The 26,674-nt window shown below is 38.4% G+C and overlaps 1 gene segment (V, D, J or C); it reads right to left on the reverse strand.

The window, feature by feature from the left end:
* The window catches only part of LOC132654117 (Ig kappa chain V-V region MOPC 21-like), a 52,976-nt gene extending 28,646 nt beyond the window's left edge, over positions 1-24,330 (reverse strand). The window contains 1 exon segment of the V gene segment in view: positions 24,232-24,330. Coding sequence covers positions 24,232-24,330 — 99 coding nt within the window.
* Between the last annotated feature and the right edge of the window lie 2,344 nt (positions 24,331-26,674).

Below are 26,674 nucleotides of genomic sequence, written 5' to 3' on the forward strand. Positions count from 1 at the left end.
TCTTATTAATAGTTTAAACTGTGAGTATTCATATTTCTGGGAGATAAAAGCAGAGCTAGAGTGAATGCATAACTTTTTTAATGACTTCAGTGAGACCTTCAAATTTTTTAATTTTTTCTCTAACATTTTCATTTATTTAGTTTGTTGATTGGTTAATTTTTGTTTGTTCTTTAGTTTGTTTGTTTATTTGGTGGGGATGAGTAGGGACAAGGTCTTAACATACACCTCAGGTTGTCCTTGAACTCATTCCATAGCTTAGGCCTTCCTCCAACTCAATGAGATACATCTGCCTCTATCTCCTGAGTGCTAGGGATAAAGGCATGTGCTCAAATAACCTGCTTGCCCATGTTTTTTGTTTGTTTTGCTTTTTTGTAGTTAGTAATTGTTTATACAACTTCTCTGATGTGTACTCATTATGATTGATCTGTTGGTTTGTTTTTCTTTTTCTATGTCTATATGTCTGTTAAGAGGAACTTCCCTTGCAAAGCTCTATCCTATTCAAAGGGCACAGAAATGACAGGAGTGAACCACCTCTTCTATTTCATGTCATAGAATAAGTATGGAAATCACGTGAATCATTTAAACTTAGTTGTAAAAGATGTATATATTCACAATATTGTCTGAATTATGCTTTCTGTTGGACACATCTTTGGGATATTTTAGGATGTAATGACCTATAATGATGTGCACATAAACTTCACTCTGGAAGACTGGGCTTTGCTGAATCCTTCCAGAAGAGTGTCTATGTAAATATCATGCTAGAGACTTACAGGAACCTCACTGCTATAGGTAAGACTTTGATTTTCTTCTACTTTTTAAATATGGGGGAAAGGTTTTCTTGATTATCAATGCTCTTCTATAATTTTGATTGTGAAAAAAGCAGAATGTGGTAAATAAAACAGGCATAGTTCTAAGGATCACTGAGGATAGTAACTTAAATTTTATGTAATTATCAGTCGTGTTCATTTTCTGGTAATTTATTTTAGGTTACAAATGGAAAGACTAAGATATTGAAGAACACTGTCAAAATTCTAAAATACAAGGAAGGTGAGTTTCATGTGCAAGATGACATAAATGTGCTTATAAAGATATTTTAATGTGTTCTGGAATTTTTAAGGCAAAGCAACAGTGTAAAGGAGCACGACTTTAAGTACATTGATGAGTAGTAAATATTTCATATACCTCAGGGTCAAGTAGCTGATTCATGTTTGCAAGGAACAAGACAAGGAATCAATGATTTAAGAGCTATCAACATTGTAATCATCACAACATAAGATCTACTCTGTAGAACTGCCAATTCATTTAGTTTGATGCTACTCAGATATTGCAGTAGACCTACACAAAAAATACATGTACAAAACCTTCTAGTGTTCAATTAGTTTATGCTGAGTCCCATGTTACTCATGTACTTGTAGTGGCTTATGAAAGTTTACTGAGATGGGCAGTTTATGAGATGCAAAAATGTTATTGTGGAGAAACTTTAATCTTTATATTATATGTCTGTGATGAGTAATAAGTTAAACTGTATTAATCCAATGTGGATAGCACTTATTTGTTATTCTTGCTTTAATATGTATATCACAGGTCACATTAAATACAAGCAACATGAACATTAGGGATATGGAGAAAGGCAAGATTCCACTCTCTCTCCCAGAACAATTAGAAGATATGACATTGTCACCACTCTGAAAGATTTTGTAAATGTATAAAATTAATCGTGTTTCAGACTTTATTGGGAATACATTAACAAGCTCACACTGCAGTAAAACCCTGTTATTAAATTATGAAAATTCTTCCATTTGTGTTGTTCCAAATACAAATATAGTCTGAGTCGTATTATAGGAAAACATTATGAATGCAATCACTGTGGTAAAGCTGTGAGTTCTTCCAGTTCTCTTCAAAGATGTGAAAATACCTGCTTGGAAAATGGATGCTGTATATGTGAACCACATACAAAACGCTCTACTCTTCACAAATTTATTTTCAGACACACAAAAGACACCTAATAAGTAGGTACTTCATAAATGAAACAATGTAACAAAATCTTAAGGTCTGTTTCTTTTCTACAATTAGACAAAATTGTGAAATTACACAGTTAGACAGATTCATCAGTCTAAGCAATGTGGTAAAAGTTTACACATTCTATTTATCTTTCCAGGCACGAAATAATTCATTCTGGAAAGAAACCCTATGAATGTAGTCAATGTGGTAAAGCCTTCTTTAGTAATGGTAAACTTCAGAGTCATGAAATAATTCATTCTGGAGAGAAACCCTATGAATGCAGTCAATGTGGCAAAGCCTTGGCACATCACTCTCATCTTCAAAGACATGAAAGAGTTCATATGGGAGAGAGACCCTATGAATGTAAACAATGTGGTAAAGCATTCAGCATTAATAGTAATCTTCAATGTCATGAAAGAATTCATACTGGAGAGAAACCCTATGAATGTAGTCAGTGTGGTAAAGCCTTTGCATGTCACAGCTATCTCAAAATTCATGAGAGAATTCATACTGGAGAGAAACCCTATGAATGTAGTCGATATGGTAAAGCCTTTGCACATCATACAAGTCTTCAAACTCATAAAAGAATTCATACCAGAGAGAAATCCTTGAAATGTTATCAATGTGGTAAAGCCTTTGTATGTCACACCTTTCTTCAAAAACATAAAAGAATCCATTTGGAGAGAAACCCTATGAATGTAACCAATGCGATAAAAACTGCACTTCACAGCCATTTTCAAAGTCATGAAAGAATTCAGACTGGAGAAAAATCCTATGAATATAGTCAATACGGTAAAGCTTTTTATACATCAGAATAGTCTTCCAAATTGTGAAAAAAAATCAAACTGGAGTGCAACCCTACGAATGTAATCAATGTATTAAAGCCTTTCCATGTTATATAAAATAAAGCATACTGAAGGGAATCTATGACTACAAAATATTTAGTAAGATTGTTAGCCAACACACTTAAGATTTTTTTACTTGGGATTATTTATTCTGTATTTAAAAGAATCTGACAAGTGTCAGTAATCTGTTCAAGCCTATGTCCATTTTTACTTCATGTGTACCTACAAACTCATGTGGATAAAACATTGTAAATTTACATGATGAGGTAGTTCATTCTGATTTCACATTTCTTTTATTTTTATATGCAATAACTCACCCAGGATGTATATTAATGCCTTTTCCATTGATGTGATAAAATAAAATATCTAGGGCACCTTAACAAAGAGTTTAATTTTTTTATGGTTCCAGAAGGACATGGAATCACCATCAAACAGGCGTCAGCTAAAGCAGCTAAAGCAGTTCAAAGCTCACATCTTCAGGCCAGACAACTAGTCACTAGAAGTGGTGTCAGGATTTAAACTCAAAGCCCATCCCCTAGTGACATATTTCTCAATCAAAGTGGCAGTTACTAAATATTCACAAATTATATCACAAGCTGAAAAGGGTTGATTCTCTGAGTTCAAGCCTTCCTGCCTGCTTTTTGTTATGTGAACCAGTTCATGGGACGAAAAACCCTGTTGGTGAGACACAGGCAGATAAGGTGAATGAATCTAGAGTTTATTCCTCCTGTAATGGAGGAAAAGCAATTTGCAGGCTGACTTGTCTGACAGAAGCAGAAATCTGCTTCCCTGCTACCGATGAAACCCTTAGTTAAGAGTCCTGAGTATAGTACTGATTCCAGAAGACATTGAGTTTGGCAGAGGTTGTTGAGACTGAACTCGAAGTCTGGGGGGAATTGAGAATTTACAAAGAACTATGGAATATGGAGACAATTTTGAGTATACAAAATGTAAGACAAGAGGACAATTGCTGGAGTGTGTGCCAAAGGAATAGCAAACAGCTCTAGAATGCATGGAATGCAATCAACCAGTTAGCAGAGCCATGATGGGTTTGTCTCAGTTTGTGGCAGAGCTCAGAAGTACAAGGAAGTACAATTTCTAGGTCTTTCATGCTGTTATGGAGCCATAGCTCTGCTTCTTACCCTTGTAGCCTTATAATCCTCCTAATATACGAATCATATGAAAACTCTAATGGAAATTCCAGCCCCTGACTATGCAGCGTATCTGTCACTTAAAATTAAGAAAGCTTGATCTCATTTAGGCAAGGTTGTTGGAGACATTAATGATTTAATTTTAACTACCACCTTTGAGGAGAACCTTCAGATGCAGATTGTTAGCAATGGCCATTAACTTTACAATGAGTTTGGAAAAAATAGATTTATTTAGCAAGGTTAGGAAAAGATGCTTTTGCCAGTGGATATGATGTAGAAAATTTTAGGAAAAAACAGAGTGTTTAGCAAGGTTAAGTAAAGATATTTTTGTTAATGGCTGTGATGTAAATTATCTTAGAGAACATTCTGAAGTTCAGGAAAGTACACCTTAATAGTAAAGCCAGGGACTTTTAAAGGTTGGTGAATAATAGCCCAAGATAGCACTGGCTGAGGTGACATTCTCAACAAAACAATTGACTTCCTTATACTTGCTTTTGCTCTCAGCTTCCTGATAGTGAATTAATACAAAATGATTAATGTGTAGATGCACACCTTAAAGATTTAAAGTAGAGATGGCTGGTTGGTTTTTATATAAAAGTTTAGATTTGTGATTCTTTTAAGACTTTTGTGAGAGATTACTTTGTAAGTTAATTCTTTCTTTGTCACTGTAAAATGCAGCCTGCTAGTAGAGAAAAGTAGCTAAGAAATTACCTTGTTTGCTCACCTTGTTAATTTATAACAAGTTGTTTAGTTACAAATGTATATGGATTCTTGAAAATAACTTTTTTGCTTTTTGGTTTTTCACCCAGAATATGTAAAACCCTTGATCATGTGAAGGTATTGGGGAATATATTTTTCTTACATATACTCATTGTAATTCACTTAAAGAAAAATAACATGTAATCAAATTGTAATTTTTATTTTGTTTAAAAGAATTTTCTTGGGTGTATAAACTGGGAGAAAGAAAAGCTAGAAAAGCTTGTTGAAACCTACCTGCTGGAGTCTGTCTTACTTCATCAAGTGTAAATGTGTGTGTGTGTGTATGTGTGTGTGGTCTTTTCTCTTCTTCCTTTTCTTTTTAAGATGATGCTTTGCCACTTTCAGTGGAGCACCAATGCTAGAGCCAATAGCTATCTCCTATGCTTACACGGTAAATGTAAGACCATGCTAGGAAGCTACCAGCACTGGCCTGGCCTACACCAGTAATCTAATTCTGCCCCCTCAGTTTGCCACTGTCAGTGGAAGCCATGCTGGTAACCATCAGTTGCAGCCTGAAAAATTAGCATCAGAAAAAGCCTGCTGGATTACCAACCAGGCAGCAACTGGGGATCTACACTCTGACTTAGTTTACCCCTTTGGTTTTGAAGCCGGACTTTGACAGAGAAACACAATGTGCAGTTTGTATCTTAGGACAAATTGGCTGATACTGTCTGCTCTATTATAAGCTTCCTTATGAGGTTCTAGGTATTACTCTAAGGTCCTACGGAAAAATAGTATGTGTTCAATCTTTTCAAACACTTCATCCTCTTCCTTATGCCTCCCAGAACCATCTGCTCAAAGGTGGCACTGTACACAATGGGCCGATTCCATGAACACCAAACATTGCTGAAGAGAATGACCCAGTAGATTCACATAAACACTAATCTGGTGGAGGCACTTCCTCAAAGGGGGCTCTCTCTTTCCACATGCTTGTAGCTTAAGTTAAGGAAAACAAACAAACAAACAACAACAACAACAAAAAAAAAAAACCTAACCATCTAACCAGTACAGGACAGAACACAGTTCAGGCACACAAATAAGGTTACTTAAACTTGCATTTTTGTAATAATGCTTTACATTAAGCAAATGTTACTCAATATATGCTGAAATGTTTTATACTATATTAGTGTTCTTAGTGTAATGACAATAACTGAGGTTTTTTTTTTTCTTTTTATAATACTGTAGTTTATGTAGGGGGATAAATTTGTATGGTTATAAAAACATTTGTGTTAAATTTTCTTTCCACAGTGAAATTTACTAGAGATGCAAGCATCCCATCCACATCCATACACAAGGGATGTAGAGCTACTCAGTAATATGAATGTGCTATTATTTTCTTAAGCCTTATCGGAAACAGCGTAAATAAATAAATAAGTGAATTAGAATGTTGGCTGCCACAAGGAGTGGCAATAGCACATTATCATTTTACAAATTTTGAACTGAATTCATATATTGGAAGTACAGCAACAATGAGGTCTGTTAGTTTAGACAAGCAAACTTGAGATACTCAATGTTTATGATAGGAGGTGACCTGTAGAGGCTGCTCCAAATGAAGTAGCAAGAGTTTGCACAAAGCATCTGGGGACACCATGACAAGTTGTGGATTAGAAGCTTTTTGAGCATATAGTAGAGTCCACAGAATCCTCAGGAATACTCACAGGGAATCTTCTTCCTGTAAGTACACCTACTTATCTACTTTCTTTGTCTTTTAAATTGCTTTTTGTTTGATTTTGCGTTTTATTTTTTTTAGATTTTCATGAAAACTTCCCTTATACTTTGCCAAAATTTCCATTTGACCATAATAAACTAAAGTGAATGTGCTTTCCTATTCTAGAAAATATTATGGACACTATACGAACAAGAAACAATTATGGCCACCGAATTAGAATGTTATCTTAATTATCAAATCATGTTGGTATTAGATTTGTTTTCTAAAATGCAAGGCAAATGTTTCAAGGTTGACTAGTATAGATTCTTTGTCCCACTAGCATGACCTTTCCATTTACAAATGCTCCAAGGAAAGTGATCAAATGGAATGATGAAATCAATGCCTAATGATGAAATGCTGACATTGGCTAATTTTTTTTCCTGAGTGACATATAACACATAGAGGGATTATATTACCATTCTTAGTGTTCATCGATGGCACCCATGGAGAGACTAACATTGTTATGAGGTCCTATCTAAACACAATGACAGATACTTTTCAATTTTAATGTAACTCCCCTATGAAATGCATCAACTAATTTATTTTAGATATCCTGATTCATAACATTCTTTCTGTTGTTACTGCAGTTTAAAGGAAAGAGTTAAAAAAAAACTTCTTGGGACTATTATATGGAAGTTTGGGTTATCATAGTATCTTACAAGACTATGGTAGACTATGGTCACATGTATTAGGTCCTGTAACTGTTATGTTTTCAATGTAAAAAAAAATCCTCCTGAAATTTCTGTTGAATGTTGGATCCCAAGGTGGTGATGCTATTTTTCAGTTTGTAGTACCTCTAGGAAATGGAGTCTCCTTGGAGGAAATGAATTACTGTGGAGTATGTGAGGTTTTACGGCTGTTGGAAATTTCTATTTGCTTTTGAACCTGGCATTAGACCCAGTTCTGGAGGTATGCTCCCAACACTGTCCTCATGTCTTTCCCACCATAAGGAAGTATTTCTGCTGGAATTATAAGCTAAAATATAATTTAATTCCTTACATCACTTGTAGTCAGATATTTTTTTTTTTTTGAGGAAGCAGGTGTGCAGTAGAACTGGCCTGAAAGACATTCTGTGTGTTACAAGTGACAGAGCCGCAGGAATGGGAACACCTCTGTTTCTTTCTTTGTGGAATGGCAATATTTAGTCTGTGGCATTGTATATTGGAAGCATAACATTCTAACTTAAGTGTATGGTAGGGTTTGTGCAGATGAAAAGTATTAAAGAAATGTGTGGTGGTTTGAAAGAGAATGACTCCCTTAGATTCAATTGTTTGAATACTTCTTTCCAATTCGGTGGAAGCATTGGAGGTATGGCTGTCTTTAAGGATCTATGTAACATGAGTAGGCTCTGAGGTTTCCAAAGACTGCACTATCCCAAGTGTACTCTCTCCTTCCTGCTTAGCTTTGGATTTGAACCATCAGTTATTCTTGCTGCCATACCTTTAGTCCCTCATCAGAAATTCCAACTCTCTAGAACATAAGTCCAATTTAATGCTTCCTTTTTAAGTTGCCTTGATTGTGGTGGTTTCCTCACAGTAACTGAGATACCCAAAACAGAATTGTCTTGTCGAAGTTGAGAAGGTGAAATGGTTCCTCTTTCAACTACAGAAACTGTGTAAGAATTTGTTCTGATATTCTCTCTACATCAGATACCATAAATCTGTGCCCTTGAGGGTAGAAGCAAACCTGAGATTCACAAGTCTAGATGGCCATGAGAAAGCAACCTTGTTGTGAATGCTCTTCATTAGTTCCACTAGAACTGACATCATATTGCTTGGAAACTTCCCCTTCTATGGATGACTGCAATTCTAGGATTCATGAGCCAAAGATAAATAATTATATATCAGTATTCATCTTAAAATATTTAATATACATTAAATATTATAGTTTACATAGTTAATCAGTGCAGCTCTACCTGCTGCCTGTATATCTGGATGTAGAACTCTTAGCTTTTATTAACCACATCTCTGACTCTGTGCCACCATGGTCTCCACCATGAAAACAATGGACTAAACATCTGAAACTGTAAGCAAGCCCCAATTAAATGCTTTCTTTTACAAGAGATCAATGGTCACAGTATCTCTTCACATCAATAGAAGACTGACTAAGACTTCAGAAGTTGGTGACAGGAACTGGGGTATTGCTGTGACAGGTCTGAATATGCTTTGGTTTTGAGGAATATAGAACATGTTGGAAGACAGGACTAGATAAAGATTGGACATTTTATGAGGGCCTTAATGGCCCATCCTAGTTTGCACATGGCAGTCAGTAGGGCTGAGGGTGATGTGAACCATGAGGGTCAGTTTCAGGGGTAACAATATTAATATGTGGCCTAGAGTCCCTTGTTATAATACTCTGGCAAAAGATGTGGCTGATTTTTGCCATTGTCTAAAAACTCAGCCTGAGGCTAAACTAAAGACCCAAGGGCAAGAATTTGATTAATAGAATTAGCAGAGGACATTTCAAAGCAACCTAGTATTGAGTGTACTGCAGCATTGTTAATGGCCAGTCTTATGCAGATCTATAATGAAAAAGGTTGAGCAAGGAAAAGTACAAAGTATACAGTTCCAGTCCCAAGGTAATGTAATAGAACTAAGTTCTTCATTAAAGCACATAAACAGATGAAATAACATTCTATAATGTTAAATGGAATAAAGGGAGTGTTGATGATAGGTCAAACTCCAAGTTTTATGAATACATAGCCTGGGGTGGACCCAGAGCATTTCTATTGAACTATGCCTGGGTCAAGGCCTGAATGATTCCAGTTTCCAGACATTCCAATCTTCTGCAAGCCTGACCCTGATGGCTTCTGTTTTCAGCTCCATCTTCTAACCTAGGCCAAGAGTGTTTTCAGCTTCTGAGACTTAGTGCTAAACAATTTCACCCTTTCTAGTTCTTTCTGAACTCTGGTTGCCTGGTTCAACTCAGTTGCTCTGGCTCAAAACTCCTCTCCAAGCTGAGTGATTTAAATTGGATTCTCTCTGCTTCACACTACATTGCTCTGCTTGAAAAGAATGCCTCTGAACTCCACAAACTGACTGTACAGACTCAACTGAACCAAACTTCATTAAACTGTACTGTACTCCTGAACTCTACTTTTCTGTCTCCAATAACACTATTATAGGACTGTACTGTACTCCACTCTACTGTACTGTCTCACTTACTCTGCAATACTCTCAAATAGCCTTTCACTCCTGAAAGTTATGCTTACTCAGTCTTTCACTCATTCTATCTAATCTTCTCCGATTCATCACTTAGCCCCTTAAATCGATGCTGTTGTTTGGGACTAAAGGTGAATTCTAAATTGCAGCTGAAAATGTTAATGGCCAATTACACAGCCAGAAGGATTTAGGTTGTGTATTCCAGCCAGATGGATTAAAGTTATATACTAAGGGTATAGCTGTATTCCATCCAGATAACAGTTACCTTGATTTTTAGTATTATCCCTTGCCACAGTAGTCATCTCGCTGCATTAATATTTTTCTACAGCATGCCAAAGCAATCAACAAACTTTTAATAACTAACTTAGAAGATTTTGGGGCCCCTGGTGGGCTAAACTTCTAATATTTCTTGCAAATATTCCCTTGACCCGGTTCTCCAAATTCATGATCTGTTAATCTCTGTTACATTTTTTAATCTAGATATGAGTCATGTATGACAGCACTCAAGTTAAATTCCCAATTTTAGAGATGGATTTCTATAAGTCAGGCTGCCTGGGTTAGGGAATGCATGGTATAATTTACCATATGCTTTCTTAGACTAAGTACCTATAGGACATAGGACATAGGACACAGAAAATACATAATATAATGGAGCAAGAAATGATATTAGCATGTTCTTTTTTCTATAGTATGTTTATATCATAGCAACTAGAGATGAAGGCAAGAGAATGGGTTTGGAGGGCCTGTTGCAGCACACACTAGTAGGCAGTGAACTGGACCAAAGGAGTCCCAAGTATCTGAAAGAAAAAGAGGTTAGGAGAATCCATGAGGAGGGTGGGGCTGGGACAGCACATGAGGACTCAGCACTGCCTGAGGCTACAGCCTCCAGCTGTCATGGCTACAGGGGCAACAGAGTGTCTGAAACCCACCAACCTATTATTTTGATTCCTATTGGATGTTTGCTTCCCAAGACTGGCTCTGTGCTGATGCAAATTATCATGAGCCTTCCTAGTCAAAACATGTTAAGTTTCAGCATCCTTTGATTGTTATCTATCACTGGAGGCACATGACTAAGAAAATTCTTTAGTAACCTGTGAAAGTCAGAAAGTTTATCACATAAATCAAACCACCAAAAATAAAATACAGCATATATACACCCTGGAAATCTGGTGTCACCTTCTTAGTGGAAATGGGGTAATATCCTGATGGCTCAGTCACACCAGAAAGTTTATAGCTGTTCCCATTTTGGTTTATGTAAAAGTGGTTACATCACCCACATTGGGCTTGGCACTCCCTCATCATTCACTAATTAATAAAGTGCACTGCATGCTTGCGTAAAGCTACATGTTATGGAAGCCTTTTATTAAGAGTCCTTCCTCGCAGATGACTTCAGCTTATGTGAAGTTGACATAAAACTATTCAACACAATCACTGACTCAATGTTTTCTCAAAAATGTCAGCTCCTTATTTTTTAATTCTGCCTTTCTGTTTCTCAGGACATGGGCAGAATACAGACAGATTACAGGCAGAATACAGACATTAGAGAAACGACCTTTCTTGGTTTTTGTTTTTCTCCTGTGAGGAGACACCATTGCAAAGCAACACTTACAAGAAAGCTTTTTATTGGAGGCTTGCTTATACTTTCAGAGGATATTTCATTATCCTCATGGGAAAAAACAATGGCAGTAGGCAAGCAAGGAGCTGTTGCAGGATATTTGATTCCATTGTGAACCCCCATATTGTAAAGTATAAACCCCTGTTTCTAATTGTGGTATGGTTCAAACTTTAATCCTAGGGCTTTCTTTCTTCTGTAAATACTTACCCATGGAGCAGCTCAGCCAAAGCACACACCCCTCATCCAAGAGCCTTCTGTAAACAGGATTAAATACAGTTAGCCCTAGACCAAGAGTCAGACCAAGTAACCAGCTGATGCTGTGTCTCGACTTTTTGTTTTTAGCTGTCGGCTTTGGGCTTTGCCATCTGAGATGTAAGCTGAAAGTCAGCTAGTTGCTTTCTCTTTCCTCACTGAGCCAGCAAGTTCTCAAGCCAGCATCTAGCTCATGAGTTTGTATTGGTAAAATCGAACATCTGGGATTTTCTGATCATTAAAACAACATGGAGCTGAAAAGGTACATCTAGATCTGCAAGCAGCATGCAGAAAAAGAAACTCTGATCCTGGCATATGATTTTGAAGTTTCAAAACACGTTCACTGAAAGAGCTCCTCCAACACAGCATATCTATTGATATTTCCAAATCTGTTCCACTAACTGAAAATTGAGTCTTCAAATATATGAGTAGATCTGGGCCATTCCAATCACATGGTCTCTAGTCTAATTGTTAATGTGGTCTTTTACCCACTGAATCTTCCTCACTGTGACCACTATCTTCTTAAGCTCAACACTTTCATTTTCCAGTTTCTCCTTAAATGTCTCATTGCATGCATACTACAGTTCACAACACATGAGAAGAAACAGAAGCCATGGAACAAAACACTTCTCCAAGTAAGACAAACTCAGAAATAAGCCCTGAATCAATAATTACCTGGAACTTTTATACAAAAAAAAAAGTGCTAGAATACAGTCTATAAAAAGATCCATGATGGCTGATGGTGTCACCAACCATGCAGAGATCTGAACAGCAGCTCAGGAGTGAGAGCACAGTGACCATCAGGGAATACTGTGGCCCTCAAAACCTTTACATCTGTTCTTTGCAGGTGAGAGAAGAACCCACAGGGAAACTCAAGGGCCCACCTTCAGGCCACCCTGCTATTCCCTGGAATAGTTCCCAGGCTTCTGCCTGACACAGCCAAAGTGATAGGCTTCCTGCCCTAGCTCACTGTCTGGTACTGGTGGTTTGCAGCTCTTACTTCAGGTGCTTACTCTCACTGACCATGCAGTACATATCTTCCTTCCAGTACCTGGGTGAGGCTCCAGAGCAGAACACACACTCTCACTGTCCCATAAATACCTTCTGGGTATTCTGGTTTATGGCTCAAAACTCAGGTGCCTACTCTCAGTGTCCTTAAAGGGGATACCTTACAGTACCAGGGACACCCAGCTCCAAACTCAGGGACCACTCTCACCATTCTGAGCACCTGGCTCCAACCATGGGCCTTCTGACACTTGGGACCCACAGAAGAAACTAAGACACTGCTCCAAGACACACTCAGTCTTCCTATGGAGACCAGCAGAACCTCTGAGCTCACAGGTTCTCTAGAAAGGCTACATACAGCAAGCACATTGTCTAAGCACAGTGACTGGGCTCACTAACTTAAGAGAAATAAAGCCAGTAGTAGAGTAGCTGACTCCAGGTCTTCCCTGTGAGAGGAGGATCCTTGCGTACCTGAGGGGTCCACATGTTCCCCAGGATCAAACATCTGATGATTCTGACTGGAAATTCCTTGAGAGCCACCCACCAGTCTCAGGTTATTTCCACCAAACTGAGAAGGGCTCCTGCAGGAATATCCAGTTTCTTGTCCAGGATTATTTCCACATCCCTGAGCACTTCAGTAGGCAACAGGATCTAATGTCCAATGCCAGAGTCAGCCAGTTGGCTGAAGGTCAGTATAAAAACACAATCAACAAAAGCCAAAGCAATATGGCCTCCCCAGAACCCAGTGGTCCAAAGGGAAGTAACCATGAATGGCCAAATACAAATGAAACAGAAGAAAATAACCTTAAATCTATGCTTATGAAGATGATAACAGACGGAACAAGTAAAATCCATAAAGAAATACAGGAAGATAGAGAAAAAAAAGTCTGAAACCTTTAGAGATAGAAATAAATTAATCACTGAAAGATCAGCAGGAGAATTCAAAGAGATGAAGAATATTGGACAGATCATCTAATAAAAAAAAAAAAAAAACAGGAAAATGCAAGCAAACAGGTGTAGGAAATCAACAATACTGTGCAAAAGCTGAAGATGGAAATGGCAACATTAAAGAAAGCACAAATTTACGAAATCCTAGAGAGGGAGAACTTAGGGAAGAAAGCAGGAATTACAGAGGTAAGCATTAACAACAGAATACAAAAGATGGAGGAAAGAACCTCAGGTGTAGAAGACACAATGAAAGAAATTGATGCTCCCAAAGTGAGGGGAACAGGGACTATTTCTAACAGGAACTCAATGACTGGCTCTTTGGTCTCCCCACCCCCGAAGGGAGGAGCAGTCCTGTTAGGCCACAGAGGTGGGCTTTGCAGCCAGTCCTGAAGATACCTGGTAAAACAGGATCAGATGAATGGGGAGGAGGTCCCCCCTATCAGTGGACTTGGAAAGGGGCACGGTGGAGATGAGGGAGGGAGGGAGGGACTGGGAGGGAATGAGGGATCGGGACACAGCTGGGATACAGAGTTAATAAAATGTAATTGATAAAAAAAATAAAAAATAAAAAAAAATCTAAAAAAAAAGAAATTGATGCATCATCCAAACCAAAAATGTTAAATCCTAAGAAATCTGTGACACAAAACATCAAAGAAATCAAGGACACTGTGAAAAGGAAAAACCTAAGAATATTATAAATAGAAGAAAGAAAAGATTCCCAGGTCCAAGGACCATAAAATATTTCCAACAAATTATAAAAGAAAATTTTCCCAAAGTTAAGAAAGAGATGCTTACAAGGATACAAGAGACCTACAATAAATTAGGCCAGAAGAGAAAATCATCTGGCCCCATAACAGCTAAATCACTAAATGAACAGAAGAGAAAATGAAAATTGAATGCTGAAAGGGAAAAGGGCCCAGAAAAAAAAATTTAAAAAAGGCAAACTTATCAGAATCACAAGTGACTTCTCTATAGAGCTCATAAATGAAAGAAGTGTCTGGGCAGATATCTTGAACACCACCCCCCAGAAAAATAAATAAATAAAGGATACTGGTCCATACTACTATACCCAGCAAAACTTTCAACATATACGGAGAAAACATACATGGAGAAAAGAAGATATTACAGAACAGAACAAAATTTAAATAATATCTATGCAAATACCCAGTCATACACATGATACTAAAAGGAAAACCACCACCCAAGGTTAAACATACCCTCCCCCCACCCAGAAGAACAAAAAAACGGACATAAATAACTTCACTATAGCAAAACCAAAAGTAGAAAAGGACACAAACACATTATTGCAACCAACACCAAACTGAAAGGAACTTACAGTCACTGGTCATTAATACCTCTAAATATCAATGGAGTCAACTCTCCAATAAAAAGACACAGACTAAAAGAATGGATGAGTGACCAAGCTTTCTGCTGCATATAAGAAACACAACTCAAACACATCTCAACCAAAGACAGATATTACCTGAGAGTAAATGTTCTCCAAACAAATGGACAACAAGAAGCAAGCTGCAGTAGCCATTCTAATATCTAATAAAATACTTTCAACCAAAATAAATCAAAATGAATGAAGAAAGACACTCCATACTCAAAAGAGAAAAACTGTGCCAAGAAAAAATTCAATTTTGAACATCTATGCCCCAAATTCAAAATGCAGCCACATTTGTAAAAGAAACATTCATAAAATTTGAACCACATATTAATCCCCATACATTAATAGTGGATGACTTCAACATCCCACTCTCATCAAAGGACAGGTCAAGGAAACAGAAACTAAACAGAGAATTAATAACACTAACAAATGTCATGAATCAAATGGATGTAACAGACATCTACAGAACTTTTCTCGCAAACACAAAAGAATATCACTTCTTCTCAGCACTGCATAAAACCTTCTCCAAAATAGATCACACAGTTGGTCACAAAGCAAGCTTCAACACATACAAAAAGACCAACATAATCAACATATACAAAAAGACTGAAATAATCCCTTGTACCTATCAGACCACCATGGACTAAGCTGACTCTCAACAACAACAGAAATAGAAAAAAGTCGACATAAGCATAGAAACTGAACAACTCTCCAATCAATGACAGCTGGGTCAGGGAAGAAAGAAGAAAGAAATTAAAGACTTTCTACAAATCAATGAAAATGAAGGAACAGCATATCCACACTTATGGAAAACAATGAAATCAGTGATAAAAAGAAAGTTCATAGCATGAAGTACATTCATAAAGAAATTAGAGACATCTCATACAAGCAATTTGATGGCACACCAGAAAAAAATGGAAGCAGGTGAACCCAAGAAGAGCAGACAGCTGGAAATAATCAAATTCAGGACTGAAATCAATAAATTAGAACAAAGAAAACAATTCAAAGAATCAATGAAACCAAGAGCTGAATCTTTGGAAATTCAACAAGATAGAGAAATCTTTAGCAAAACTAATGAAAAGGCAGAGAAACACTATCCAAATCAACAAAATAAGAAAAGAAAATGAGGACATAATGACAGACACTGAGGAAATTCAAAGAAACATTAGGTCTTAATTCAAAGGATGTATACCACATAATTTAGAAATCTAAATGAGATGGGCAATTTTCTTGATAGATTCCACTTACAAAATTAGAATTAAGATCAGATAAACAAGTTTAATAGTCTTGTGTCCCCTAAAGAAATAGAAACAGTCTTCAAAACTCTCCTATTCAAAAAATGTCCAGCACCAGATAGTTTCAGTGCAAAATTCTACCAGACACTCAAGGAAGAGCTAATACCAACACTGTTCAAACCATTCTACAAAATAGAATAATTTTCCTAATGAACACTGATGCAAAAAATGCTGAATACTTACAAACCAAATACAATAAAACACATCAAAGGTATACATCATGACCAAGTGTGCTTCATACCAGGCATGCACTGTGGTTCAATATATGGAAATCTGTCTGTGTAATAGAGCATATAAACAAATGGAAGGACAAAAAACACATAATCATCACCTTAGATGCTGAAAAAACATTAGACAAAATCCAATACCCATTCATGTTTAAAATTTTGGAGAAATCAGGGCTACAAGGCACATACCTAAACATAGAAAAAGCAATATACAACAAGGTATAGCCAACATCAAGCTAAACGGAAAGAAACTTAAATCAATTCCACTGAAATAAAACAGGCAAGACTGTTCACTCTTGCCCTATCTCTTGAAAATATTACTTGAAGTCCTAGCTAGAGCAATAAGAAATATAAAGGAAATCAAGGGGATAGAAATCCGAAAAGAAGTCAAAGTATCACTATTCAGAGATGATATGATAGTATACATAAGTAACCCCAAAAATTCTACAAGAGAATTCCTACAGCTGATAAACACCTTCAGCAAAGTGGCTGGATAAAAAATTAACTCAGAAAACTCCGAAGCCCTCCTGTATACAAAAGATAAAAGGGGAAAGAAGGAAATTAGGCAAACAGAACCTTCACAACAGAAAAAACAAAAACAAAACAAAACAAAAAACCATAATGTATTTTGGTATAATTCTAACAAAGCAAGTGAAAGACTTGTATGAAAAAAAAATTCAAGTCTCTCAAGAAAGAAATCGAATAAGATATCAGAAGATAGAAAGATCTCCCATGCCCATGGATCAATAGGATTAACATAGTGAAAATGGCCATTCTAGCCAAAAGAATATAGATTCAAAGCAATTCCCATGAAAATACCAACAGACTTCTTTAAAGATTTTGAAAAAAAAAAAAAAAAAAAACAACAATTCTCAATTTCATGTGGAAAAAAATAGCTAAAACAATCCTGTACAATCAAAGATCCTCTAGAAGTATCTCCATCCCTGATCTCAAGTGGTACTACAGAACAACAGTAATAAAAATGGCATGGTACTCTCATAGAAACAGAATAGAGGATTAGTGTAATTAATGGGAAATCCAGAAATAAACCCAGACACCTACAGATATTTAATTTTTGACAAAGAAGCCAAAACCAAACAGTGTAAAAAAAGACAGTATCTTCATCAAATGGTAGTGGCCTAGTTTGATGTCTCCATATAGAAAAATGCAAAAAGACCCATATGTATCACTCTGAGAAAAACTGTAGTTCAAGTGGGTCAAAGACCTCAACATAAAACCAGACACAATGAACCTGTTAGAAGAGAAAGGAATGAAGAGCCTTGAACTCATTGGCCCAAGAGACAAGATCCTGAATAGAACACCAAAAACACAGGCTCTAATATCAACAATCAATAAATGGTATCTCCTGAACTGAAAAGCTTCTGTAAAGCAAAGGACACTGTCATCAGAACAAAATGACAGCCTACAGACTGAAAACAGATCTTCACCAACCCTACATTTGACAGAAGGCTAATATGCAAAATTTATATAGACTCAAGAAATTAAACACCATACTGGGATACAGAGCTAAACAGAGTATTCTCAACAGAGGAATACTAAATGTCAGGGAATGACTTAAAAAGGGCTCACTGTCCTTAGTCCTCTGGGAAATGCAAATGCAAATGACTCTGAGATTCTATTAGAATGGCTAATAACAATAACTCAAGTGACAACACATCCTAGCAAGGATGCAGGGAAAGTGAAACCCTCCTCCATTGCTGGTGGAAATGTAAACATGTACAACCACTTTGGCAATCAAGATGGCGCTGTCTCAGATAATTCGGAATAACTACCTCAAGATCCAGCTATATTACTTCTGGGCATATACCCAAAAGATGCTCCACCATACATAAAGGACATTTGCTCAACTATATTCACAGCAGCTTTATTCATAATATTCAGAATCTGGAATCAACCTATATTTTTCTCAAGCAAAGAATGGATACAGAAATTCTCATACAATTACACAACAGAATACTATGCAGCTAATAAAAACAAGGAAGTCATGAAACTTGCAGGCAAATGGATGGGACTAGAAAAGATCATCCTGAGTGAGGTAGCCAGAACTAGAAAGATATGCATGGCACATACTCACTTATAAGCAAATATTAGCCAGTTAATATAGGATAACCATACAAAAATCCAAAGACTTAAAGAAAGTAAAGAACAAGGAGGACCCTAGGGAGGATGATGAATTCCCATTAAGAAGGGCAAACAGGATAGACACTGGAAGTATGAAGGAGAGAACAGGACAAGAGTCTAGCACAGATGTTCTCTGAAAGTCTCCACCCAGCAGAAGATGGAAGCAGAAGCTGAGAATTACAGCCAAACTCTGGGCAGAGCACAGGGAGTCTTAAGGGAGAATGGGGAAATGGAAGGGGGTCAGAAGCTCTACAAGGAGACCAAAAAAGTTAAAAATCTTGATCCAAGGAGCCCTGCCAAGACAGATGGGCCAACCAAGTCCCATACATGGAGAAGAATTAGATCTCCTACCAGGAAGCAGCCCATAGGCACTCAGTCTCCATGAGGGTTCCCAATAAGTGGAGCAGGTGTTATCTTTGATATAAACTTTGTTGCCTGTTCTTTGATCACTCCCTTCTGGCAATGTGGCCTTGCCAGGACACAGAAGAAGAGGATCCAGGCAGTTCTGATGAGACTTGATAGACTAGGGTCAGATGGTAGTGGAGGAGGACTTCCATTTTCAGTGGATTAAGGAAGGATGTAAGGTGGAAAAGAAGGTGAAGATGGGACTGGGAAGAGATGTGGGAGGGGGCTACAATTGGGATGTAACGTGAATAAATTATTAAAAATACAAATAAATAAATAAACAAATAAACAGCTAGCTAGCTAGCTAGATAAATAAATAAATAAACAAATAAATAAATAAGAATACGATCTATAACAGCCAGGTCGATATATTCCACTGGCTATCCTACTACAGCAAGCCCTGAATAGTCCAACAAAGCAGAAGTACATAACATATAAAATCTGTCAATGTATTCTACCATATAAACAAACTGAAAGGAAAAAAAAGTCACATTATGAGATCATTAGATGCTGAAAATGGCTTTAACAAAATCCAACACCCCGTAATGAGTAAGCATTTGTGGAGAGTAGGAATATACAAGACATACATAAATATAATAAGGGAAATTCACAGCAAGCCTACAGCCAACAACAAATTAAATGGTGAAAAACTCAAGGCAATTCCGCTAAAATCAGGAAGAAGACAAGCTTCTTTCCTCTGCCCATATCTATCCAACAGAATACTTTAAATTCTTTCTAGTGAGGGCAATGAAAAAGATCATGGAAATACAAACTTGAAAAGAAGTAAATAAAGTATCGTTAATTGCAGATGATACCATAGTATCCATGAGAGATCCCAAGAATTCTACCAGGGAACTCCTACACCTGATAAATACCTTTCACAAAACAGCTGGATACAAAGTTGCTTGAAACAAAGAAAAGAATAAAGAAAAAAATTATAGACAAACTCCACAACTACCACAAAATTAACTCAAAGTGACTCCTAAATTGTTGGTTTTGACCCAACACCTACTGATATTTCCTATAGTGAGAGAGAGTGACCATGCTCTAGAGCTCTCTCTCAAATGGATAAGATCAAAAGCTCTGCAATGGATTGGTAGCCCCACATGTCCCCTTGTGGATTCATGCAAACCCAGACCCACTGAAACTCACAGACAAAATGACATTAAATATTTTAATGTCTATTTTTTGCCACAAAATCTATGTCACAAGATGTGGAATTTTCCTTAGCCACCCAACCCCATGAACACCTGGGAAACCTCTGCAGCTCAGAAACTCCTTTTGTCCTTGGAAATGAATTTCTCTGAATCACAGAAACATAAAAGGATTTTTATTTTATATTTTATTTTATTATATTTTATCTGTGATTTGGTTGTTGAGACAAGGTTTATGCATGCAACTTGAGCTATCCTAGAACTGACTGTGTAGACCAGAGTGGTCTTGAACTCCGAGCTCCAGCTGCCTCTGCCTCTTGAGTGTTGAAATGAAATGCATATGTCAGCAACACCTAGCTTCTCAAATATTTTAAATTCTTCTTTATATGAAGAATTGTGTATGTGTGCATTTGTGTGTGTTTGTGTGTGTGTATACCCAGTGAAGTAAGAGTAGATCAAAAGGTCCCCTGGAGGTGTGGTTGCAGGTAGTTGTGAGCCACATGCTATATATCCTGGGATCTTAACTCTGGTCTTATCAATAAGTGCTCTTAACCACTTAGCCATCTCTCTAGCCATAGTATTCTAACCAAGCATTGCTGTATTGTTGAAGGGTAACCCCTGTCACCTATTTACTACCAGTTTCTAAACCCTTCACAGAACTTGTAACACAAACCTAAAAGCAGAATGAAAAATTCAGAACTTCTATAAAAAAGACCTTCAATTTTATAATGTCTTCTTCCTATAATACACCAAAAGCAATGATTGTTTATGCACTATGTAGTGATTTAGGTACAAGCACCACAGGGTCCCACAGCCATGGATGCAGAGAGCCTCCTTCTTCCAAAGAATCCACAATCAGCGAAGCTCAGAGGCCAAGGGCCACTGCTCAGGTCACCACATGAACAAACCCACAGTCTGTTTCACAGTCCATCCCAGTACCAGCTGCTCTGACAGTTCAACGAGCCTGCTCCTCCTGACCTAAGAAGAGAGTGACCACAATCACCATGGTGTGGCTTGTGGTCTCCTGCACAGATCCCTAGAGCAGAACCAGGGAAGAATCGAGAAGGAACTTGCAAGCTAACGTCCATTAGAGCTTCTGTTGGCTAGGCCTTTCCAGAGTCTCTCCTAAGCAAGGACCACCAAGGTGGGGTTTGGGGAATAGTGTTTCCCTTACTGGGTGAATAGAAAGCAAATGACTCAGACAGCACAGGCCTTCCTAGCTCTGCCCTTGTACCCTTGGAGCAGACAAGATTTTAGTCTGGAAAAATCTATTTTAATAGAAATTCTTCCAATGTCCCAAAGCAGTTCCTGTTCCAGGACATGGGTCCTTGTGTGACATTTCATTTCATATTCAATGTCCAAGGGAGCCATTTCTTGGCTTACTATCCGGGAAATCCTTGAGCAAAACTTAAGTAAAATTCAACCAGTAACAATAATTTAACCAAAAGGCCATGAAATTGAAGGCAAGGAGCAGTATATGTGAGGGAGAAAAATGAATTTGGAAATAACGTAATTAAAATTACAAAAATTATATTCTAGATGTACAGATTTTAGAAGGATTATCCTATATTATATGTCTATATGAGTGAGAATATACCGTGTGTGTCTTCCTGCTGCTGGGACAGCTCACTCAGGAGGATCCTTTCCAGGTCCCACCATTTACTTGGAAATTTCATGATTTCCTTATTTTTCTTTGCTGAGTAATATTCCATTGTGTAGATGTACCACAATTTCTGTATCCATTCCTCCACTGAGGGACATCTGGGATGTTTCCAGCTTCTGGCTATTACAAATAAAGCTGCTACAAACATGGCTGAAGAAATGTCTTTATTGTGTACTTGAGCCTCTTTTTGAAATATGCCTAGGAGCAGTATGGATGGATCTTGAGAAAGCACTATTCCTAGTTGTCTGAGAAAGCACCAGATTGCTTTCCACAGTGGTTGTACAAGTTTACATTACCACAAGCAGTGGAGGAGGGTTCTCCTTTCTCCACAACCTCTCCATCATGTGTTGTCACTTGAGTTTTTGATCTTGGCCATTCTATGGTTGTAAGGTGAAATCTCAGGGTGGTTTTGATTTGCATTTCCCTAATGGCTAGTGACTTTGAGCCTTTCTTTAAGTTTTTCTCTGCCACTCGATATTCCTCTACAGAGAATTCTCTGTTTAGCTCTGTTCCCCATTTTTTAATTGGATTACTTGGTTTGTTGCTTTTCAATTTCTTTAGTTCTTTATAAATACTGGGTATTAGCCCTCTGTCAGATAAATGGTTGGTGAAGATTTTTTTCCCAATCTGTAGGCATTCATTTTGTTTTGATGACAGTGTCTTTGCTTTACAGAAGCTTTTTAGTTTCATGAGGTCTCATTTATTGATTGTTGCTCTTAGAGCCTGTGTTGTTCATATTCTGCTTAGGGAGTTTTCTCTTGTACCAGTGAGTTCTAGGGTCTTTCCTACTTTTTCTTATAACTGATTTAATGTTTCTGATTTTATGTTGATGTCCTAACTAATCAAGAGGGAGTCAACCCTGACTAAAATGCTCAACCCCCATCCTGAAAGGCAAAGAGTATGGACATCAGAAGAAGAAAAAAACAGTAAAGGGTCTCTGAAAGGCTCTGCCCTGCAGGCTATGAAAGCAGAAGCTGAGACTTATGGCCAACTGTTGGGCAGAGTGCATTGAATCTTATCAAAGAAGTGGTAAATAGTAAGATCTGGAGAGGACAAGAACTCCACAAGGAGAGCAACAGAACCAGAAAATTTGAACACAGGGGTCTTTCCAGAGATGCATACTCCAACCAAGTACCAGGTATGGAGATAACCTAGAACCCCTGCACTGATGTAGTCCATGGCAGTTTAGTGTTCAAGTGGGTTACATACTAATGGGAAGTGGGACTACCTCTGACATAATCTGATTGGCCTGCTCTTTGATCACCTCCCCCTGAGAGGGAAGCAGCCTTACCAGGCCACAGAAAATTACAGTGCAGCCACTCCTGATGAGATATGATAGACTAAGATCAAAAGGAAGTAGAGGAAGACCTCCCCTATCAGTGGACTCAGGGAGGGGCATGCAAGAAGAAGGAGGAAGGAAGGTGGGATTGGGAGGGATGGGTGAGGGGCTTATGGGGAGATTCAAAGTGAGTAAGGTTTAATTAATAAAAATATAAAAATTTATATTTTAAAGTTGAAACCAAGCTGTGGCAGTGGTGACACCTGTAATCTCAGCACTCCAGGGGACAGAGGCACATGGATTTCTGTGAATTCAATGCCAGCCTTCTCTACAGAATGAGTCCAGGGCAGCCAAGGTAACACAGAGAAACTCTGTCTCAAAAAACAAAACAAAACAAACAAACAAACAAAAAAAAGCAAAGCAAAACAAAAGCTGAAACCTGCTTTATGGCCCTATATGCCCCAGAAACAAGCAGTCTATAGAGAAGCACACCACAGAATACTCACAGCTTTTCTCTCAGGATGTACATTTTTAGCCAGAAAAGATAACAATCCTGTCATACAGTGCCACATCAGTTTGTCCAAATCTCCTGTTTTAGTTGAAGTAGTGTAACTACAATAATTTGTTTTCTAGAAATACATTCAGTTTTTTAAACAGATTCTTGAATGCCTGGTTCATGGACCCAAGACATGAAGAGTCACCATCATAGAGTAGACTATTTCATTGTGTCTATAGCACAGGGGGCATCCCTAGGAGTTATGCTATTTGACCATCACACAGAGGATATAAAACATTGGTCAACACATTATGTTTATTCCTAGTGACCTCCATATAGAAGCCATCACATAGTGATGATAAACAGAGACCATTACATACTTTCCACTCCAAGGTGGCCATCGCACAGTGACCATCACACTATGTCCATCACAAAATGATGATCACTCAGTGAATTACTCACAGCTGTTCATCACAATGACTACCACAAACTGGTCATCACATTGTGGCCATCACATGCTGGTCACAACATGGTGGATTTTACAATACCCATCACCCTGATATGACCACACAGATACCATCACACAGTGACCATTATGCTTTAATCATGAAACAACAGCTATCAATCTGCTTTCATATTGCAATGATAATGAAAATGTGGACAGTATAAAATGATAACCATATATTGACCAACACAGTGATCATCACATCATGGCCTTCACACAGTGTGTCTCACACTGTGACCCTCACAGAGTTTGCCATCACCATGAACATTGACATTGGCCATCACTATGGATCCATCACATGCTATTTTTAACACTCTTGGCATCGCCATGTTTATGACATAATGACTATCACACAGTGGCCATCATATAATGAATATTACACAGTGAACATAAAACAGTATCAATCAAAATGTTCATCACATATTAGTGATTACACAGTGACCATTATGCAATTAAATCATACAGCTAACCATCAATTATTAGCCAGCACAGAATGACCATTACAAAACAACCGTCAGTCACAGGCCATGGTAGTGAAAATCATGTATTGGTGATGAAGCACTGATCTTTGCACAGTGAACAAAACTCAATGTCAATCACACATTGTCCAACACAAGGTCAAATTTACACAGTGACCATCACACCATATAAATGACATAGTGGGATATCAAACAGTGAGCATCAGATAATGGCCATCACAGGGTGACCATCACAGTAGCTATCAAACTTTGACCATCACATAGTGGGATCCCACAGAATTTATAATTCAGTGACCATCACACACAGGCCATCATTAAGTGGCCAGCATACAGTGACCATCAACAGTGTCAAAAACAAATTACTGTCAATAAGAGGCCCTCAAAAAGTGGCCATAACACAGTAACCATCACAGAGTAATCATCACACAGTGAACACAACACAGTAGCCATTAATTATTACCATTTCACAGGGGCCATTACATTGTAGCCATCACACAATGATAATTAAACAGAGCCCTCACCCAAACATCACATGGATGCAATTAGAGTGAACACCACAAACTTGAACATCATGACACAGCCATCTCATAGTATCAATCAATTCATGGTCATTCATGGTCTCTGTTACATAGGGAAGACTACATTAAATATCAAACAGTGATAAAAATTACAGTGGCCATCATACCGAGGGATATATATATATATATGCTAATTTATATATATATATATATATATATATATATATATATATCACAGCATGCATCACACAGGTGCAAGTTACCTGTGATATATATACATATACATATAAATGTACGAATGTATATCATATACACACACACACACACACACATATATATGTGTGTGTGTTTTTGATAAGCCTGAACCTGGGCACGCAGAAGAGGAGTCCTAACCTGAAAAACTAAACCAGAGGCAGATTGAGAGCAACACACATGCAAATGAAGGAGTTACAAGAGCTGAGGCTGCAAACCCTGAGAGCCTGCAAACAGAGCACACAAGTGTAGAAGCTGCAAGGATGTAGACAAAACAAGATGGTCACTTTCCAAATACAGGCAGAAAGACCCATCCAGAAGGAGGAGAGTGAACCTCAGGCGAGAGGTGGGGACTCTTCTGACAAGCACTTCCTCCATGAAGCCTCTACACACAGAACATGCCAGATGGATCCCTGTCTGCCCTATAGGGAAGGCCACAAAAGCATGAAGCAGGGTAAGAAGAGACCAGGTTCTCTCATGACTCCAAAGTTGGAGACCCACAGATGTGGGCAGGTTAACCCAAGAGTACCAAAAAGATCATACAGAAAAACACATTTGACCAGAGAACGTTTGGAGGCAAGGAAGGGCTGTGAACCCCATGGAGTCAGCTAGAGTTGGCTCTGAGATCTGAAACAGGCTTCCTGAGCTATGGAGGAGGCATGGCTTTCCAGCAATTTCACCTGAGATTCCACTTCCTGTTCACTGGCGACCTTTCTAGAGAAACTCTCTGGAAGCCTCTCTGCCTGATCTCAACACCATTGGATGTGTTCCCCCCACCCGTGAGAGCCTAGGCTGCAGACATCTTTCCAGAGCAAGTACTCCATCTTGCATTGTCCAACCAGACAGGCGATACCCAAGGAATCTAGCAAAGGCTCAAGGTCTAGGCTTCAGGAAGAAAGACCAGCAACAAGACCTCAAACTTTGGCTATAGCCATGGAGACCATTGCAGCCCATGAAGCTGATACAGCCGAACAAACTGCTCTCCAAGGAATCTCCGAAGCCAAGGACGCCTTCCAAGCCAACACAGCCGAAGCAGCCCAAGAGGAGGAACCTCGTCACGTAGGGGACCAGACTGAGACCCACAGTCAGACTGAGACCAAGACAGAGCAGTAGATGGAAGAGGCAGACCAAGAGGTGAAGCTGCAAGCCCTCACAGCCCGCATCCGGAGGACACAGGCCAAGAAGCTGCAAGGCCTCGAACAAACTCAGACGGTCACATTCTTCCCCCAGGCCAGGAGCCCAGGCCAGCATTAGGAGCCCGGACCCCCGGCGCGGGGGCCCACCTCTGAAAGGCACCTCCTCCAGGAGGCCTCTGGATACAGCCTATCCCAGCGGGCTCTCTGCATCAAGATCCAGGCTAAGAAGAGACCTGCCCCCCTCATGGCCAAGGCTCTCTGGGAATATCGCAACCGGTTCTCTCGCAG

Source organism: Meriones unguiculatus, chromosome 5 (genome assembly GCF_030254825.1).
Source record: "Meriones unguiculatus strain TT.TT164.6M chromosome 5, Bangor_MerUng_6.1, whole genome shotgun sequence".
In the NCBI taxonomy this organism is placed as follows: domain Eukaryota; kingdom Metazoa; phylum Chordata; class Mammalia; order Rodentia; family Muridae; genus Meriones; species Meriones unguiculatus.